Source organism: Herpailurus yagouaroundi, unplaced genomic scaffold, assembly GCF_014898765.1.
Source record: "Herpailurus yagouaroundi ecotype Mexico unplaced genomic scaffold, PumYag 196, whole genome shotgun sequence".
In the NCBI taxonomy this organism is placed as follows: Eukaryota; Metazoa; Chordata; class Mammalia; order Carnivora; family Felidae; genus Herpailurus; species Herpailurus yagouaroundi.
In genome coordinates, this window is record NW_024412427.1 from 25227401 (window position 1) to 25248608 (window position 21208).

The window sequence follows — 21208 nt, forward strand, 5'->3', positions numbered from 1 at the left end:
CACAATAGGACATCTCTTTCCTGTTCCATGATGTCTGGGCCCTCAATTGGGATGACTCTACTGGCTGGATCTGGAATAGCTGGGCCAGAAGGATTTGTCTCCAACATGGCTTCTTCACTCCCATGTCTGACATTTGGGCTGGAATGGCTGAAAAAAAGGACAAGAAGGAATTGCCAATGTGGTCTCACTGGCAGGGAGGGCTTTAAGAGTGTTTTGTAGTAAATGGAGTAGAAATCTCATGGCCTTTTATAACCTAGCCTCAGAGTTCGGTTTCACTATCACCCTACTCGATAGGTTGAAATAGTCACAAGCAAGCCCACCTGGTCCAAGGGACCCCCCTCCCCAACCAATTCTCAATGGGAAGAATATCAAAGAATTCATGGACATATTTTAAAACTACCATAGTCTGCTTCTGCCTCTCCCTTCTCTTCTACTACCACCAGCAAGACTGTTCTCAATAGAGCAGCCAGAGGGGTCTTGTTGAAATGAAATCCAGAGATGTCACTCTTCTGCCCAATCCTTTCCATGGCTGAAATTTTACTCTAAAATAAAAGCCAAAATCCTTAAAATGACCATAAGAGCCTATGGCTTGGTCGTCTCTGACTCACCTCATGCTTCTTTTCCCTGTACTTAATCTTTTCCAGCCACACTGGAGCAAACAGGCCATGCATCTTCCCATGTGGGACATTCACACCTCCTCTCCCATATGCACTTCCCAGATGTCCACATGCCTGCACCTTCCCTACCCTCAAGTCCTCACTCAAATGTTACCTTCTTTGTGAGATGTAAGCTCACAACTCTATCTAAAAAATTGCAAACCTTGGGGCGCTTGGGTGGCTCAGTCGGTTAAGCGTCTGACTTCAGCTCAGGTCACGATCTCGCGGTCCGTGAGTTCGAGTCCCGCGTCGGGCTCTGGGCTGATGGCTCAGAACCTGGAGCCTGTTTCAGATTCTGTGTCTCCCTCTCTCTCTGCCCCTCCCCCATGCATGCTCCGTCTCTCTCTGTCTCAAAAATAAAAATAAACTTTAAAAAAAAAATTAAAAAAAAAATTGCAAACCTTCTCACCTCCTCCCTTCCCTTCCTGATTGTTTTCTTTAGTCCTTAACACTGTCCACACACACACACACACACACACACACGCACACATACATGCATGCATGGCCTGCACACAGACGTACATACTAACTGATTTCCTGTCTCTTGTCTGCCTCAACATCTAGAATGTAAATACCATGTAGGCAGAGATTTCTGTCTTATTCATAACTAACCCCCCAGCACCTAGATCAGAGCCTGTAGGTGCTCAAAGATATTTGTGGAATGAGTAAAGACCACCTATTTGTGCTAATCTACTGTTAGTAAGAACTCTCATTTCAGCTTATTTTGTTTGTTATTTAAATTGCCTTTGCTGTTCATATACCTAGTTCTTTAAAAGATGGGGAAAGCTCCACTTATGTGACACACAGGCTTCTTTGTAAATTTCAAAGTGTAAACCTCTTACTAATTAATTTACAGGTTTCCTAACCTTTGATGGAAAACATGACTACTATTTACTGTTCTCTTTTTGAAAATCACCGAATCACTAGATTATTTTATATGACCAGGTAGCTACATGCTTTTATACTGATATCCGGATATTACATATACACTGAGCCTGGGGTCAGGGAGCATGCTTTAAGCAAGTGGAATTTTTTGAAGGAAATGAAAACAGAAACTAAGTATTATTGACGCATCCTAATGATTCTTGCAACCTCTTAGTAGGAGATGAAATTTACCTGGGTTAGAGAGAAAATGACAAATACCTCAGGCTGTATAAGCCTGTCATCTGGTTTTAATAAAACTCTGCATTCTTAGAGTTGAATGTCAAAAACAATCAGTATAATCTGTTCTCCCACTAATGTCCCTGTATATGAGATGACTTTTTAAATTTCATTTAACAAACTTTTCCATCACACAACATGCTAAGAACCTTACAAATACCTTATGAGTCTAATGCTCTTACTCTATCCCATTTTTTTAGATGAGTCAACTGATCATACAAAAATTAAGTGAACTTGCCTAAGATTAAACTTCTAGTTAGTAGTGCAGACTGGCCCCAGGTGCTTTTTTCACTAGAAAAATAATTGCCTTTTTCTCAAATGTCTTATTGTGAATATTTATAGAATCACATAAAAATTAAAAGAGTTCTACTATAAATACTCATATACCTACCACCTAGATTCTATAATTAACATTTTACTATATTTGTTTATTACATGACTATCCATCAATCCATCCATCTATCAATTCTTAAGTTTTATGCATTTCAAAGAAAGATGTAGAATCAGTACACTTCATCCCAAACCCTTTTGCATGCATACCATGTGGCTTCAATATTTGTCTATAGTTATTCCCCCCCCCCTCTTTGAGGTAAAATCTATACACTATGAAATGCACAAATCTAAATTACACCACTTAGTGAATTTTGACCTACACTGCTTTTTGATTGTTTTTATTAGAAAACGTTTCATAATATAGTTTTGACTGTGGAAAGATGTTATAAAACTGTCCCTTTAATATTGGTGAGTTTAATCTCTGGATAAAATATTAACCAAAGTAAATGAGAATCCATCCATCTGGTATGCAGCACGCAAAGGAAAATTGCAAGGGCGCTTTGGCCATGAAGGAAGATGGGTGATTTATTGGTGTGGTGTCACCCAGTAGAACAAGGAGCTAATGCTCAAAAACCCCAAACTCCTCGCTGGCTTACAAGTCAGGGTTCTTAAGGGCAAAATTTGGGGCAGGGGTCTTCTGAGAAGGTGGACGTCTTTGACCCGAGGCCCATGAAGTCATGGTAACAGATGTTACCTAGTTGTTTCTGATGCCCCTCTGTCTGGTCACACGGAGGTCTGTTCCCTCTTAAAAGACGTGGAATCTGAAACAAACAAAAAAACAAACAAAAAACCAACTTTCTTCCTTGTGTTGGATATTCCATTAGGTATATCTTATGCCTCTTTGTTCAGGATAGTGCTGCCTGTATGTGCTCAAACTAACTACTTGAACATGCATAAGCTATTGTGGGGTTGTATTTCTATATGTTCCTTTGAATGATAAAGAAGCATTCCTGTCTCTTGGGTCTGGGTCTACATGTTCCCTAACCAGTCCATTCATGTGTGGGCACAATATCACCCCTATATTCATTCCTCCAGTTGAACTACCAAGATGGATGCTGGCTTAAAAAAGAAGTGAGTAATGTGTAAATTGGCATCTCATTAATTAAAGGAAAGGCTAACAGAAGGCTGTCTAGAGAAACTCCCTTGTTGTACATACACAGGGAATTCCAAAGGTATCAAGAGCAATTTTCTGTTTTTGACCTTAGTATAATCCATCTGGCAGAAAGAGAATTTAGTTTAGAAATTCCTACAATTCCACTCCATCCCTTGTCTTCTTATAGATGGAGGAATGAAGGTCAACAAAGCTAAGTAATTACCTCCAAAGTCACACCAACGTGAGGACCCTGCCCACCACACACTGTTAAACAAATACGGACCACAGTATTTGATGACTCTGAGTGGTATCTGCTATTTCAAATTCTCTAGCCTCCATCTTAAAATTGATATTACAAAATTGCGTTTGTCTCATGTAGGAAGTAAAGGTGTCTCCTTTCTTGTTTTCCAAAATAAAAGCCACATTTAGAAAGCTTCTTTTTTTGCAGATATCTGAGAACACCGTGTCAGAGAAATCAATATTAACTAGAGTGAATGACTGCTACCACACATGAGGTTTATGCTTTTCGGCCCTACCATGTGTTTATGCTTTTGAAATAGTATTGTGAGTCCTCACAATAGGCTTTCAAATTTCACATATAAGGATTCAAGGTTTGAAGAGATCAGACAATCACTCACTTGTCTGGTAAGTAGTGGAACCAGGATCATCTGATTCCTAACATCACATAACCTGTTGCCACACCCCACAGCCTGGCTGCCCTAATAAGCTGAATCATCACATAGAGATTGGGAGTAGGGCTTCCCATTGGCACTGTGTAGGCTTGAATTCCAGCTTCATGTTCGTAGATCTGTGACCTTGGACAAGTGGCATGATCCCTCTGTGCCTCAGTTTCCCCATCTGGAAATGAGGTCCAATTGCCCACAGTAGTAAATGGCTTGACAGCACACTCTTCACTGGTTTCCTTCCCTTCACTGTCCCATCCCCCTCTCTACCAGTGCTTCCTGGGGTCACCTTCTAAATAAGCAACTTACATTTGAATCCTTTACTCAGGGTCTGCTTCAGGGGAACCTGAAATTAAGACAATGATTTCTTAAAAACTTAGCCAGTTCTTTGTCGTTTTAACCTTCAGCTACCCAGATCCTTATCACTGTACAATCATCTGTATCCAAGATCTTATTGGACCCTCACATCAATGCTGTGAAGTAGACAGAATGACTGTTACTGGCCCACTATAGGGATGAAAAAACAAGGGCTCAGAAAAATAATGAGACCAAAGCCACATGGATGATGGGGACAGAGCTGAACAGTCCCAGACATTCTGATCTGAAAGTTCAAGAATGTCTCAAAGGACTGATCCAGCCCTAATATAGTGCATACAACTCCATCAACTGCTCCTTGCAAGAACACGTGGGAAATGAAAAAAATCAGGGCATGTTTCCTTCAGTAGTTTAATTCACAAGAAAAAAAAATGCTGTAAACTTTGGGAGCCACTTTTAATAAATTTTTTTAAGAAGTCCATGAAATTCTAAAAGCCTTGAAAAAATGTTAATTTCTACCTTAGATATCCATAGTTGGGCAGCAAAGTGATTTTACATGGTACATCAGATAGCACAACTTCCTATAAATCTTTCTTTTAAAATCATTTCCTTTGTCTTCACATCCTTATGTTCTATAGCATGTGTATTCTTCAAAAGTACCTTCTTCTGAGCCCTTTATCAACCTCAACTTCATTTTCAAGCATTTCATACCATGAGCACTTTCTTCTAGTCTAGTCGTGTCTTAGTTCCTTTTCTGAGTTTGTCCAAGGCAATGACACTGACATGGTAGGAGCTCTTGGGCTCTTTACATGGCATGTTTCTCGGTTACCTACTTGATAATTATTCTTAAAGAAACTAGGCTCCAGATAGTCTCAAACACTTGAATAATATTAGAAGAACTGATCTCAGATCTCAGAGAAGCATGTTATCTCATTTTCTAGATCTTATTGACACATTTCTCAATAGGCTACTGAGACTCAAGTAAGTGTCATCACTTGCCCAAGACCTCAAAATGGCCAATCCAGAGCAAGACACACCTCTGTCCACTTCCAGTTTCTAGCACCTCTACACAACACTGCGTTTCACATCATAGAACCAAAAACAAACTCCATAGAAGCTCTTGGCACTAACACCTTTTGCCAACTCTTGCAAATAATTTGGGGCACCAGGGAAAATCCCACAACTGATGTACCTCAGGATTTGGTTTGTTAGTTTATGCAAGAGGTTCTGGCATAAGGGGCCATGCTTACCATTGGTCAATTCTTTTCCTTTCTTTTTTTAAAAAGAAACTTATGCCCAACATGGGGTTCAAACTCATGACCCCAAGATTAATTGCATGCTCTCCAGACTGAGCCAGCCAGGTGCCCCACCACTGATCAGTCCTTAGCAACATCACTGAATCAGGAACCTACAGCCTGAAAACAGAACTACTCCACATGGTGGTCTGAGAAAATGACTCAAAGTCTGAAAAAATCAGGTCATGAACACAGTGGGTTTTTGTTGTTGTTGTTGTTATTGTTGTTAAGTGTAAACAATCTTTATACCAACCAAAGGACTCAGGCCTCACGCCAATTCACTACTTAGGGCTCAGAAACTATGATATGGCTAAAAATGCCTGAATCTACTTAATTAGTTGATTCAAGAGTACAGATAAAAACCAGCCAAGATTATCCTTGCTCTTGGGGAAGTTACTTTTTTCTACATTATATGTCACATGGTAAGAAAAATTAATCAGGTAATTATAGCTATGACCATGGCTATTATCATATTTTTTGAAAACAATGAAATAAATTGTTTATGACAACATATTCTTGGTGAATTTGTTGTTTGGAGACAGGATACTTACTTTTCCACAGAGCAAAAGGTTTTCATGGAAACTAAAATGGCATGTGCTGTCTTCCATGCAAACAAAAGATTTCAGCCAGGAAATCCATATACTTTCAACTAACCATTATCTCTTTAAGGACACGTTCTGTCTTCAAAGACAAGCAAAAGGTAAACCGTGTTATAGGTTCCAGACTGCTCTTGACATGCATAAAATGTGTGGTTTTATAGGGTGACAGGCAAAAAAAAGGAGGAGAAAAGCAAGGAGAATAGGTATGTGTAACCACGAACCAAATACTAATAAACACATAGAGAAGGAACAGCACCTGAATCCTTAGCAAGTCTTTTTCTTTCTAGGTGACAGGGCCTTCTGCTTCTTCATGGTGCTGAATGTCAGGCACAGTTTGGTCTAGCTTCACAGGACAGCAAGTTTTGGGTGCAGTTCAAATATGTAGTTCAACATCACTGAGGTACAAAAGAAAAAAATAGATTCAGTTTGCTTCAAAGAGAAAAACCATGTTTTGTAATCCAAGTTCAGTCCACTGAGCTCAGCCAAATGACTCCCAGAACCACACTTTGTGCCCTTCCAAAAGCCCCACCCTTGTTATAACTCACCTATGAGTCACTGGCTGCCTGGCATGGTAAAGAAATACCACAGTGCACACCTCACCTGGTGTCAAAGCACACCTGTGTTATTGGTTCATTCCCATGCAGTTTAAGTGACTCTTTCCTTTTTGGGTTTTGATAAATTCAAAATTTCAAAATCAACTGAATAAGTTTGCTTCATTAAATCTTCCACGCTGGATGAGGGAAAGACTTTAAAATTACCAACCACATGACCACAAATCCCTGTGAATCACTGAATGTGGGTGCTCCTAAAGATCCATTCTTCACCCAGCTTCCAACGGCCCTTTGGAAAACACATATCTGATCAGGTTCTTTTTTTTTTTTTAATGTTTTATTTTAGTTTTGAGAGAGACAGACAGACAGACAGACAGACAGAGCATGAGTGGAGGAGGGGCAGAGAGGGAGACACAGAATCTGAAGCAGGCTCCAGGCTCTGAACTGTCAGCACAGAGCCTGACACAGGGCTCAAACCCACAAACCATGAGATCATGACCTGAGCCAAAGTCGGATGCTTAACAGACTGAGCCACCCAGGTGCCCCTGATCAGGTTCTTAAGCCATGGTTTTCTTCAACTCCTCAGTGGCTACCTTGTTAGGATCAAGGCTGCAGTGCTAAACTCTGTTTTTAAGCTCTACATAACCTCCCTGGGCAATTCATTCATTCATTCGTTCATTCATTCATTCATTCATTCATTCATTCATCAAATATTTATTGGATATCTACTACATATCAGATGTCATTCTAGGCACTGGTGTGCTAGCAGCAGACACAATGGATAGAGTTCCCCTCCCAGAAATGACAGTTACCCATGCCTGTCCCCTCACTGTGCTGTCTGTGCCTGCCAAACACACCCCACCCCCCAGTTCTTCAGGCCCTTTCTTCTGCTGGGTAAATGGTGCCTGGTAAACTCCTACTGATTATTCAGATCTCATTTTAAACACTATTCTTTAGGAAGGCCTTTCTTTTTTCCCTGAACTAGGTCAGATCCCTAGTCTGTCCATGCCACAGCACTCATTTATTCAGCATTTCCCTTTTGGTAAGTATTTGTTCTGTATTGATATTTCCATCTAGACCAGGGGTTCCCAAAGTTTTCTGTAAAGGGCCAGATAGTAAATATTTTTCAGCTCTGTGGGCCATGCAGTCTCTGTCACAACTACTTAAGTCTGCCGTTATGGTATGAAAGCAGCCATAGACAATATATAAACAAATGGGTATAGCTGTGTTCCAATAAAACTTTATTTATAAAAGTAGTTGGTGGGCCTGATATGACCTATAGGCCACAATTGGCCAATCTCTGAACAACCGAATTTCTTTTGGTGATGGAAATGTTGTATATCTGCTCCCTTCCATAAGGTAGCCATTAGCCTCATGGAACATTTGAAATGTGACTAGTGCAACTGAGGATCTAAATCTCTAAATTTATTTAATTGTAATTATTTAATTTTAAATGTAAATAGCCACGTGTGGCTAGAGATTATTGTATTGGACAGCACACATATAGACCATGAGGTCAGGGGCTGTGACCCTCTTGGTCACCATGATGTCACCTGAACCTAGCACAGCAGCATTTGTTGAATGAATGAATGAACAAATGTAGAAGTATGGGATGACTTATCAGACTCCCTTTTTGCTTTTTCCCACGGCTACACACTTGATTAGATGCTGCTACTGAATACTTCTTTCTTTCTAGTCCTGAAATATTATGTTTTTCTATGCATATTTTATTTCCCCATTAGCCTGTGAACTCTATGAAGATGGGCTATAAGAGAGACTCCCTGAATGGTACTCCAAGTACAGGTACATGCACATGGTAGCAGCCTTCCCACAGAGTGTTTGCAGCTACTGGTACTTACCTGGAAAGATAAAGGATTCAGTCCTATAGCTATTTTATTTCTGAAATATGTTCCAAAGATCCTGTATCAAAGGTCTAACTTCAAGCTTTTCTTCTTCAACCTTGCTATTGTAAAGTTGAAAAATTCAACTTTGCCCTGACCTGTCCTGCCTTATAACCTTGGGGAAATTGCTCAATTTCCCCATAATTGCTGTATGTCTCTATTATTAAGTAAAGATAATTTTAATTCTACTACAGTGATCCACCACCTCCCTCTTAAGAATCTCATGTAAATAAATAAGATCATGGCCACAAAATCTTTGAGCACCTCAGAGGGAGGCACTCTTCTTACATGACACATAACTGATCAAGAAGATAATAGATGGTAGTGATTCTCAGTGATATTAAATCACTGGTACATTGTTTTCTTTGGTTTATCAGGATAACTTAATAAAAGCTCTGTGTTCTTCAAGTAAGCCAGCTGGTTGTAAATAGTATCAGAAGAATGCAATCACTGCAGTTTGGTGAAGAATAGCCATTTTGTTCCTAGTTAAATTATGTCAAATTGACTTTAGAGCCTCCTCTCCAGCTGTCATCCCAGGTTAGATCTGGGGATCCTCCAAGTTTTTCTGCATTGTGTTCCTCCTGCAGTTCTGATAAACAGGCATCCCAGTGAAGGCACACCTTTCTTTCACTGCTATCTGAAACAGAAAGTCTAGGTTACCTTGCCATAGAAGGCTCATTCAATTCCAGTGGGTGCCATACATCTCATCTCTAAGTAGGTAACACACGAGGTCCAGCCAGAGGTCTGTGCAAGATTCTATTCCTCTCATTTCCACCCACCAGCAAATGCCCATGCTAGTCCTCCTATCCCAGAAGGCCTTCCTCTCCTCTCCCAGCCTTTCCTAATGTTAGTGCTCTCGGTCTCTTTCTCTTTTGCTCTCTCTCTCTCATTTCACTCATCTCTACAGCAGATATTCACTGGGCACTCTACTAGGGACTCTTTACACCCTTCCAAGCAATCCTCCCTTTTCTTTGAGCCCTTCATTTCCCAATCTGGGTGTACCCTCTGGAAGCCTATGGCTGTCTTCATGAGCTGCCCTGACTGACAGGCTACCTTCTCAGGTGGTGAAAGGGAAAAGCCAAGACAATGGAAAACAAACTTAACCTCACAAGAACGGAACTTGTTCATTGCTAGAAAAAAGGATTGGAGTAGTTAATATATAAAAATCTTATCCCCTGAAAAAGTTCCATGTTTATAATCTTGTCTCTCTGACTTCTGTGGTCACTGGAGCCTAAATCAGGTAACATCCTTTTTCCCATCATGAACTGCCTAACATACAGAGATGCTCAATAAATCAAGAATTGAATCTTTGACTCAGTGAATTTTCTGGCATAAGCTTCCCCAGATTTAAATTTGAATTTTAGTCAGTCCAGATGGGTCCTGATACACACGTTTCCTCAGGGGGTGACTCAGTTCTTAGACTTCTCTCAAATACATCTAAGCAAGGGTTGGAAACAACAACAACAACAAAATTTAAAAGAATTCCTATAGTATAAGACTAGATGTCATAATAAATGAGCCACCAATTCTCAATGACATAACCTAATAGAAGTTTATTTCTCATTTGTAGTAAGTCTAATTGATAGTGATATGAAACTGGAGGAGGAGGAGGTTGTGAGGACTCTGCCCACGTAGTTATTCAGAGAACCAGGCTAACAAAAGTTCTGCAATCTTCAATATGTGGCTTCAGGGTCACTTTGGCTATCACCATTCAGAGGGCAGTAGGGGAAAGAGAAAGACCATGGACCATGAGATAGACTTTTTTATGGGCCAAGCATGGAAGTGGCCATTTCACATTGGCCATCACTCAGTCACATGGGGGTGGGATATGAGAAATGTAGCCCAGCTGGGAGGAAGAGGAAAGAGAAATGGGTTTGGTGAACAGCCAGCCTTTGCCACACTGGACAAACAACGGGGTTAAAATATTTGAAATATTTGAAAGGCCTGAGTGCAAGATAATGAAAGCTATTGTTTTTGCAAGTGATCCTTTATTTTCTGTCCTTTTATTAAATGACTTCTCTTTTAAAAATATTATTGTAATATGATGGAGTGAGTATAATGACAGTGTTATGCAGTGAGTACATCGATGCTGGATCTTTTTACAAAGTGAAGCAGCCAGAGCTGGGCCTCAAACTTTGGACAAAGGGTATATATGTATGTGGAGTGGAGATCAGGGAGCGTGGCAGCAGAGGGCAAGTAGGGAAAAGGGTAAGAACTGAAGAAATCACAGGAAAGTAGCCTCATGAGAAAAGAATTGGAGGGGACAAAAATCAAGCTGTGAATGAAAGTTTAATGTTGCTGAAGCAAATCAGAGAACTTGAGGCAGGTCATTTCTCTGCTAAGACACTTAGCTTCATGCTAGAAACCACCACTTCCCAGAGAGAATTTTTGTCATGGCTTAGGTAGATTTGCATGAAAGGCAAAAAATACATTTGATACATGTGCTGCATTTCCCAAAGTTAAATGGTTTTTCACTTAGTTATTTTGATATCATTCAATAAGCTGATTCAATCAGTGAGTTTTAGTCAGCACCTACCATGGGAAGCTGTGTGCTAGCAATAGGGAAGAACATTGAAGGATGAGAAAGATGGCTCTTATATTCTAACTTTTATAGACTATCAATACCTAAGAGACACAGAGGTATGTAGCCTTTCCAAAACTCTTTCTGTTAATGGCCATCTCTAGGGAGCACTTTGGAAATACTGCTATAAATGGACTTTATAGCTAAGTTACCTAAGCCGCTGAAAATTTGAAGAGTCAGGATGGAATAAGGAGACCATCCAGGGAGTGATTGCAGTGGTCCAGGAGAAAGGTTGATGAGCATCTTGCCTGATGCTTTAAGTTCTATATTGGGGATCTTTCTCTCTATCCATTCTTACTGCCCTTATCCTTCCTGCATTCATCTTTCAAGCCCTTGGTCAACTGTGTTCTCATTCATGAAGCCTCTCCTACCTCTTCCAGCCAGGGTTAGATACATCTTTCTCTCAGTTCCCACAGTACCCTGAAAATCTCCCTGTGTTAACATCTGTCAGCCTATAGTCTATCTGTGGGCACATCCGGTTTCCTGGCAGAGTATTTGGTAACACAGGCACTTAATAAGGCTTGGTTTAGTGTTGAAATAGGAGAAAACAACAATAACAAAATCTTTTAGGTAGACTGGATGCTTGATGAGTTTTAAGACTATATAAAAATAATTTTAACCTAAGTTGTCATATGTTAGTGTATCTCAGTGGTTTGAATAATTTTTGTTGATTGAGCAACTCAGTTTCTTTAACTCTAGCCACCCTCCTGGAATACCCTAGATAAGAGGTTTCCACTTGGCTCTATCATGTAGAACATCTTAATCTAGGGGTTGCCAGTAGTTAATGATTAATTATACCTGGTGTCTTAAAAATCAGAAATAAAATTATTAGTAAGGTGCTTACTCCCAAATTGAACATGACTATCTACATATAGATTCAAATGGCATACTCTAAGCAGAAGTGTCTCACTTATTTGTAATGAGATGTTAGGACATAGACTAAACTGGGACATATGAGTTTTATAAAGCATCTCTAAACATTTAATCTACCAAACACATAATATAAGGCTGTGGTTAATGTACTTATTTCTTGATATACCCAAACAACTTTCAGGTATAAAGCACTTTCCAAACAAGGTAGAATTGTGTACTCTCATCATTTCTGTATCATTCTGCTTTCATGAGCTTTGGGGCTATATCATTCATATAATTGACATTCCAAAGTATTTTAGAAGAGAAATAAATGGCAACTTTGGAATTAATAAGACACTCAAATATTTTAGAGTAAAAGTAAAAGGATTCTACTGAAGAAGGAACTGCTTTAAATTTTACTACCTTAGGGATGATAATTTTTTTAAAAAGGAATATGTATATATATGTATATATATATATATATATATATATATATACACACACACATACATACACACACACACACTAGCAGTAAGCAAATATTTCTTCATCTGCTGTATGCCCTTAAGACCATTTCCAGGTACTTTAAATGGTTTTATTTTTATAATTTTTATGAGTTATGCTTGTTTTACTGCTAAGACAGATTATGGAAGCTCTTCACAGCACCACTGTGGAAATAGTCTCGCCTTCCATAAATTTTTAACCATTTCCCACATTTGAGTACAACATCATCTCTAGAATTATCTCTTATTCCATATCATTCACAGTGGTTCTGTTTCTCTACTCAAAACGTAGCTATTACAATGTAGGTAGACACTCATTCCTAAAAATGCAGTATCCTTGGAAGTTTGTGTTCTACCTAGGAGACCTCGCAGGACTATCTACCCAACTCTCATAATGTGGGAAATTCTGCATACATCCTGTTTCAAAAAAGAAGATGGCCCTCTTCTTTATCTCCGGTGCTAGAAGTTCCCTTCAGCATTTTGTCATCCCAAAGACTGTCTTATTCCCAAACTTCCTACCCTCCTAGTGACCAAAACCTGACAGCCTCTTCATCCTCATCTTGGCTTTTCTTTCCATGGACCAACACAACAGTATAATGGAATGTGCCAAATTCCGTGGACTGCCTCAGTCTGAAAACAAAAGCTCGCTTCTGAGTGGGTGCTTAATCTACAGAATTAACTTGATTCCAGATTTGCTCATCCCTTTTTATCCCACTCTAAGGACCTAGAGCAAAACAAAAGCCTGCAGCATGTTTTTTTTTTTTTTCTTTCTTTCCAAAATTCTGAGGAGGTTGCGTAGGGGATGCTACTGAGACCCTCAGTGTCATTCTGGTCAAGATAGTCACATGTGCTCTTCTGCCCATCCCCCTCAGGGGCCCTGTTCTGAGAATTATACTATCTCTTCCCTTTATTTCCAGTTATCCTTAATCTATTGGGTAATTTCTTAAATTCCTAAATATGCTGTTTCTTTATTCCCAAAGAAGTAGCTTCCCTTACTATTAGTACCCAATGCCACCACTTCCTGTCTGTCCCACCCCTTCACCAGCACAACACATATGCAATGGTCTTCCTCAGCTCCAGTGTCCCAACTCCCCTCTTCTCCTCCCTCTTGAACCTCCCACATTTGCTGTCTCCTGGAAGATTCTCCTCCTCCCACTTCTCCCTGTGTAGAAGTACTGGCCAGGGCTCTATGCATATTCTTTCCCTTTTTTCCTAAATGTTTTAGTCTAACAGTTTCATCTCTCTTCTCTATTCAGATTTCATGAAAATCGTTAACATTTCATGAGTACTTACTCTGTGGCAGGTACTTTGCATATATTATCTCATTTAATTTTCAAAACAACTTCATTAGCTCCATTGTACACTTGGGGAATTTGAGGACAAGAGAAATTAAGGAACTTGAACAAGGTCATCCAGTCAGCAAATGAAAGTACCAGGATTTGAACCCTGGCAGTCTCATGGCTGTCCAAGGGCTGTCCACCATTAAGCTCTTTAAGACTGGGCTCAAATTCCACCTCTTTCAGGAAGCCATCCCTGATTCCCCCTGTATGATATGGTCCCTCCATTTGTGGTATCTTTATGACATTTACTTTTTGTTTTATGGTGTAGTCGTTTTTGTTCACTCCCTTTCCTGTCCTCACCCCACCTCCCACATACACCATAACATTAACAATTCTGGGAGAAAGTGACTGTATTTATTGAGTTCATATTCCCTCTGATGTTAACCTAGAACTGTCTACAATAGGCAGCCAACAAAAGACCTGCTACTTTGAATGGAAGACTAGTCATCTGTAAAAGTGGGTCCTCCCAGCATGCCCCAACACCCTGTTTATTTCCAGATGTGACAGGAATTCAGGGTGAACAAACCTCAGGGTGTCACAATGTCCCAAGTGAGCAGGTGCTCTGGGCCAGGTGGCTCAGGATCTATTTCTTTTCAAGGCTATGAAGGAAAAGTTAGAACAGAGAAGTAAAGCACATTACAGATTACCATGCTGTGTCAGTATTTGGCCAGCAAATTTATTAAGCAATATTTTAATGCTTCATTTACTTTGAAAAGACAAAATCTCATATTTCAGAATAACTATCCAACCCCAGATTGAGAAATCTTTCCCAAGAGCTATGATGGACTTCAATTTTAAATAAAGGGATATAGTAAATGAGTTGCTTTCCATCTGTTTAGACCTATATATTTCCATGTGACTTTGTTCTCCATCAAGATATCTCATTTTCTCCCTGCCAAATAAAATTACATTAAATTAAATTAAAATAAATAAATCAAGTTATATGAGAGAAAATAAAGTTGATATTGGTTGGAGCTGATGGGCATTGTTGAAAATTTCTTCTTTATGTTATAACTTTCTTCCAGAACAAGTCACAGGGGCAAAATAATAGTTACACAAGCTCAGGCTGTGCACCCAACTGAGAGTGTTATTTGCATCTAGGTAGACCATTGTGTGCACTGCAGGTTTGCGTCAGAGCCAATGTAAGCAGAAAGTTCCCATGGATTTCAGGGGAAATGTGTTGCTTGATTTGGCCACATGTGGAGCTCATAAATGGATATAGGGCCAGGAAAGGAAAAAGGGAGAATCTTCTGCTGATCTTCACAGGATGGCCTGGAAGTTTATCTCTTTTCATGGGGTTACATAATTTAGCCATCTTTGAAATCAACCAAAGTGGTTAATTTGTGAGCAGACTAAATCAGTTTTCTGGAAGTCACCTGTATTTGGCCCCTTTTACTCACCCTTCTTTCCCTATGGTCCCCAATTTTGTCTCAGACCTACTGTTCTCTCTTTATAATTAGTCCTTTATCACATTCACCTTCAATCATGGCTTAAATTGTACCTCATAGTAGTTGACTCTGTCTCAGCCAGGGCCTCTCTCTTTCCCTGCATCTCTAACTGCTCATCAAACAGTCCCACTTCTGAGAACCATAACCACCTCCAACTCAGCATTGTCTTCCCCCATAAGCAGCACCCCCTTCTAATTCCCTCTGTCTTCTTATCAACAATACCATAATGCTCCTTGCAGATACTTTTCGTTTTCCTCTTCCTCGACCTTGTACAAACAAGTCACAAAAGTTTATCAACTCCTCCTCATGAGGATCTCAGTCTCTTTTTCTGGACTCTGACAAATCCAGGAAGAAAGGAAGCTAATTGTGTGCCCCAATGATGTGGAAGGAACCAGGAGATGGTTCCTAACTGAGTCAGGAGGTCACTTGAAACGCAGGAGACAGATGCAGTCCAAAGGTCAAACACAGAATAGAGCCAGGGAAAGGAGCCAAAGACTGGCACTACAGTAGTAATATCAGCTGTCCACCAGACCTACAGGACTGCTGTGAGGACATAGTGAGAAGGAGGTCAAGAAATCAGGAGCCAGGGACCTGGTCTGTTTTGTTCATCTTTGTATCCCCAGAACATAGCATATAGTCAGCTTACAGTTGGCACCCACTGAATACTCTGTAATCCCAAATACAGGACATTGATTATAACCTCTCATTCAAGACCTCATATTAAGCAATGCTATCTCACTGTCGTTATTTGAGACCACCAGGTAATGTTTGGGGAAGACATGTGAGACAAGAGCAACATCCATCCATGTTAGTTTTGGGTATCTAGAAAAGTAACCTGATATAATGGATAAATAAGGAGGCAAAGAATAATATCTCATGGAGTTTTGATGTAACAATTTAAGTGTTCAATGTCATTATAAAAAGATTTTTTAAATTGCTTTAAAAACAAGTTATGTGGAGGGGCGCCTGGGTGGCTCAGTCGGTTAAGCGTCTGACTTCGCTCAGGTCATGATCTCGCGGTCCGTGGGTTCGAGCCCCGCGTCGGGCTCTGTGCTGACAGCTCAGAGCCTGGAGCCTGTTTCAGATTCTGTGTCTCCCTCTCTCTGACCCTCCCCTGTTCATGCTCTGTCTCTCCCTGTCTCAAAAATAAATAAAACGTTAAAAAAAATTAAAAAAAAAAACAAGTTATGTGGAGATGAGAAATGTTCATCTACAGATACATTTATTATTATTATTATTATTATTATTATTATTACTATTTGAGAGAGAGAGAGAGAGAGAGCACACACGAGTGGGGGAGAGGAGCAGATAGAGAGAGAGAGAGAATCTCAAGCAGGTTCCATGCTCAGCACAGAGCCTGACATGGGGCCCAGTTCCACAACCTGAGCCGAAATCAAGAGTCGAATGCTCAACCAACTGAGCTACCCAGGGGCCCCTACAGGTAGATTTTTTTGATTGTCATATATTTTGTGGCTTGGGATAAAACTTCCAGTGACTAAGTCACATAGAGATCCTATAACATTGAAGCTCAAGCAACATAGAGGAAAGGAAGGTGACATGTTCTAGAAAACTGTGTTGATGGAATCAAACAGTGCTGGTAGTAACAACAGAGATTATGAGAGTAGCAAAAAGAATGTTTCCAATTAACATGATGTCATATAATGCATCATTTAAATATATATGTGTAAATTAAATTAATGCATTAAATATTAGTAGGCATTAGACAATTTCCTGTAAGTCACTAAAAGTTATATATTCCAAGTAGTTAAAACAGTCCTCATTGAGAAATGCAGAATCTGTGCATTGCATTATATTTGTTGAATGAAAGAATGAATTAATGTATAAATATTTATTAAAGACTAAAATGTAATTAAACATTATCCTTAGGAATAATTTACTCACTAATCCATTGAGCCAATATTGATTAGGCTACTATATACAAATCAACTAAGCAGGAATCAGAATGGTTTGGTACTAAAAGTGACTTTCCACTGGAATGTTGACACCTAATATAAAGAAATACTTCCTATAACTTTCTGTTATAAAAAATTTCAAACACACACACAGTTAAAAAATAACAAACATTCATATAACCTCTACCTAACTGAATAGTTATTAACATTTTCCCCAAATTGCTTCATATGTATTTAATTTGGAAAGAAATTACAGGTGTCATAACATTTCATTCTCCTAATACTTCAGCATACACTATAAAGTTTAAAACATTTCCCCACATAACTATAACACTACTGTCACTCCTAACAAAATTAACAATAACTCCTTAATAAGATACATACCCAGGCCACATTTGGACTTACACAGTTGTTCAAATTATGTATTTTTAACCAGGCTTTTACAACAACAAGAAAATAGGATCCAATGAAAGAACACACACAGCATTGGGTTGTGTCTCTTAAAGTCCCCTCCACCACAGACCCTTTTTCCCCCTTTTTTCTTCTTTTCTCCAGCTTTTTGAGGTATAATTGACAAATAAAAACTGTATATACAATGTTATTTGATACATGTAAACACTGTGAAATTATTACCACAGTCAAGCTAATTAATATATCCATCACCTCACCTAATTACCATTTTTTGTGTGTGGTGAAACACTTTAGATACACTGATCAAATTTCAAATATACCATACAGTATTAACTGTGGTAACCATGCTGCACATTAGATCCCAGAACTTATCCACCTCGTAACTGAAGATTTGTGTACTTTGGCCAACATCTCACCCTTTCCCCTACTTCCTGCCCCTTGCAACCACCATTCTACTCTCTGCTTCTGTGAGTTCAGATCTTTTAGATTCCACATATAAATGAGATTGTGCGGTATTTGTCTATGTCTGGCTTATTTCATTTAGCATGATGTCATCCAGGTTTATCTATATTGTTGCAAATGGCAGGATTTCCTCCTTTCTGTGGCTAAATAGTATTCCACAGTACTCTATATTCTTTGTCCATTCATCTATCTACAGACACTTAGATTGTTTCTGTGTCTTGGTTCTCATGAATAATGATGGAATGAACTTGGAGGTGCAGATACCTCTTCAAGACACTGATTTCATTTCCTATGGATATATACCCAGAAATGGGATTGCTGGATCATGTGATAGTTCTATTTTTAAAATTTTTTTGAGGAACCTCCATATGGGTTGCATGTTTTCATATTGGTTGTACCAATTTACATTCCCACCAACAGTGTACAAGTGTTGCCTTTTCTCCACATCCTCACAAACGATTGTCATCTTTTATCTTTTTGAGAGTACCCAGACCCTAATAGGTGTGAGGTGGTGTCTCACTGTAGTCCTCATTTGCGTCCCCCTGATTAGTGATGTTAAGCACCTTTTCATATACTTGTTGGCCATTTGTATATCTTCTTTGGGAAAATGTCTATTCAGGTCCTTTGCTCATTTCTTTTAAGTTTATTTATTTGGAAAGACAGAGAGCAGCCTGAGTGGGGGAATGGCAGAGAGAGAGGGAGAAAGAGAATCCTAAGCAGTCTCCACGCTGTCAGCTCACGGAGCCCCACACAGACCTCGATCTCATGAACCGCAAGATCATGACCTGAGCTGAAATCAAGAGTCGGATGCTTAACCGACTGAGCCACCTGGGCACCCCTCCTTTGCCCATTTTTAAACATGGTTTATAAGAATTTTTTAGTTGTATGAGTTCCTTATCTATTTTGGATATTAACCCCTTATCATATATATGGTTTGCACATTTTTTTCTCCCATTCCATTGGTTGCCTTTTCATTTTGTTGATAATTTCCTTTGCTGTGTACATTGTGGATTATCTTATTGTTTCCTCATGAAGTCATTTACCACATTCCCTTATCCTGATCCTGATATTTCTTGTGAAATTAATATTAGATATAAACATTTGACTAAACTCAGGTTAAATGTATCATTAGAGTATTGAGTATTACATTATGGTAAGAGCACAGATGCTTTTGTTCCAACATTGGTGATGTAATTTGATCACCTGGTCAAGGTAGTAACCTCAGATTTGTGATTAGGGGGTAACCTACGGGGTGATACTTTGGCATCTTGCAAAAACCATATTCCTCACTAACTTTTCACCTAATGGATTTAGCATCTGTTGAGAATTTTTGCCTGAATCAATTATTTTATTAGGGGGTTGTAAAATAAAATGTAACTTTCTGATTACCCTCTTTAATGATCAATTTCCACTTTTCTCTAAGCACTTTTTATGATCTTAAACATGTCCTTTGAAATTTAAAAGTTTGAAAGTCCAAAGTTTTAAGTATTATATTTTATTGCAATAGAAGAGAACTAACCTTCTATTTTCTTTTGTGTTTTAGCAAAATGGGAAACCACACTTTTACGATAAGCCAATTGTTGAATCCTTTGAGGAAGCACCTCTTCATGTTATGGTTTTCACTTACTTGGGATATGGACTTGGAACCCTATTTGGCTATTTCAGAGACTTTCTGAGGAACTGCGGAATAGAAAAGTGCAATGCAGCCGTAGAACGAGAAGAACAAAAAGTATGTATGTGTACATGCTTGGATCTTTGTCAATGCATATTCTTCTATTAAATGTTCTCAGAAGTGGTGATACGTGTACAGATCCTAAAACGAGTGATGCTCTCAGAAACCATTTGGGTAAATTCTATTCATCTCCACCCCATAAACCCCATACCCTATGTGTTGGATTTGTTTTTTGTTTTTTTTAAGTATTTTATTGAGCAACTAACTACTATTCACCAGATACTGAACTAAGGGTTTTCTCAGACATTATTGTATTTAATTTTTATAACAATCCCATGAGATAGGTATTAAAAGACAATTTTTTTAAGTTTATTTATTTTTGAAGGAGAGAGAAACAGAGTGTGAGTGGGGGAGGGGCAGAGAGAGAGGGAGACACAGAATCCGAAGCAGGGTCCAGGTTTTGAGCTATCAGCACAGAGCCCCACACAGGGCTTGAACTCACAGACTGGGAGATCATGACCTGAGCCGAAGTCAGATGCTTAACCGACTGAGCCACACAGATGCTCCTAAAATACCATTTTAAAGAAATGAAAAAATCAAAATATAAGAGCAAAGGCATTTGGATAGGACTGTATGCTGGTCTTCTCATTGCAAGATGAGTATTATTTATGTTTTGTTCTAGAATAGAAAAGTGTGCCTGAGTGAAATATGAAACTGTAATTTCATTATAGTCGAAGTTTGTCAACTTTAATACCATTTAACATTTTGGATTGGATAATTCTTTGATGGGAGAGGCTGCCTTGTGCATCGTAGGATTTTTAAAAGCATCCCTAGCCTCTATTCATATCAGTGAATTAGCATTCTACCACACACTTTTTTTTAAATATGAAATTTATTGTCAAATTGGTTTCCATACAACACCCAGTGCTCCAACCACACACTTTGACAATCCAACATGCATGAAAACATTGCCAAATGCATCGTGAAGTGCAAAAACACCCCAATTTAGAGCCCAAGCTAGATACTTTTGATAGCCCACAAAAGTCTACAGAGCTATCAGGACAACATGGAAAATATTCAGTTATCTGCAAAGAGCCTGAATCTCCCTAACATGTTTTCTAAATCGGTTCAAATGATTTATGATGCCCTGAATTCCTTTTTTCTAAAAATTGCTTTGAAATACTATGATGATTATGGGCATAGATCATTCCACATGATGGAGACTTGAGCACAGCTAAGTAAAGAACATAGGGAAAGAAACCATGGTGTGAAAGAGGTAAGAGAAAGCATTGTACATTCAAGAAACTGAGGAATTCCAATGACTGGACTATTGTAAGTGACAGTGGGAGTATGTGGGGAGAAAGATTGTTTGAGAGGCAAGTAGAGACCACACTATAATGGGTTTCTATAAGCCAAAGATATTTATTATAAGAACAATG

General features: G+C 39.1%; 1 protein-coding gene across 1 annotated transcript in view; it reads left to right on the forward strand.

Annotated features, from left to right (window-relative positions):
- Window positions 1–21208, forward strand: part of SPTLC3 (serine palmitoyltransferase long chain base subunit 3) — a 131986-nt gene that overhangs the window by 10482 nt on the left and 100296 nt on the right. Inside the window, exon 2 of the mRNA XM_040447712.1 lies at window positions 19641–19826. Within this exon, the coding sequence (XP_040303646.1) occupies window positions 19641–19826 (186 nt within the window). The remainder of the gene's footprint in view (window positions 1–19640; window positions 19827–21208) is intronic.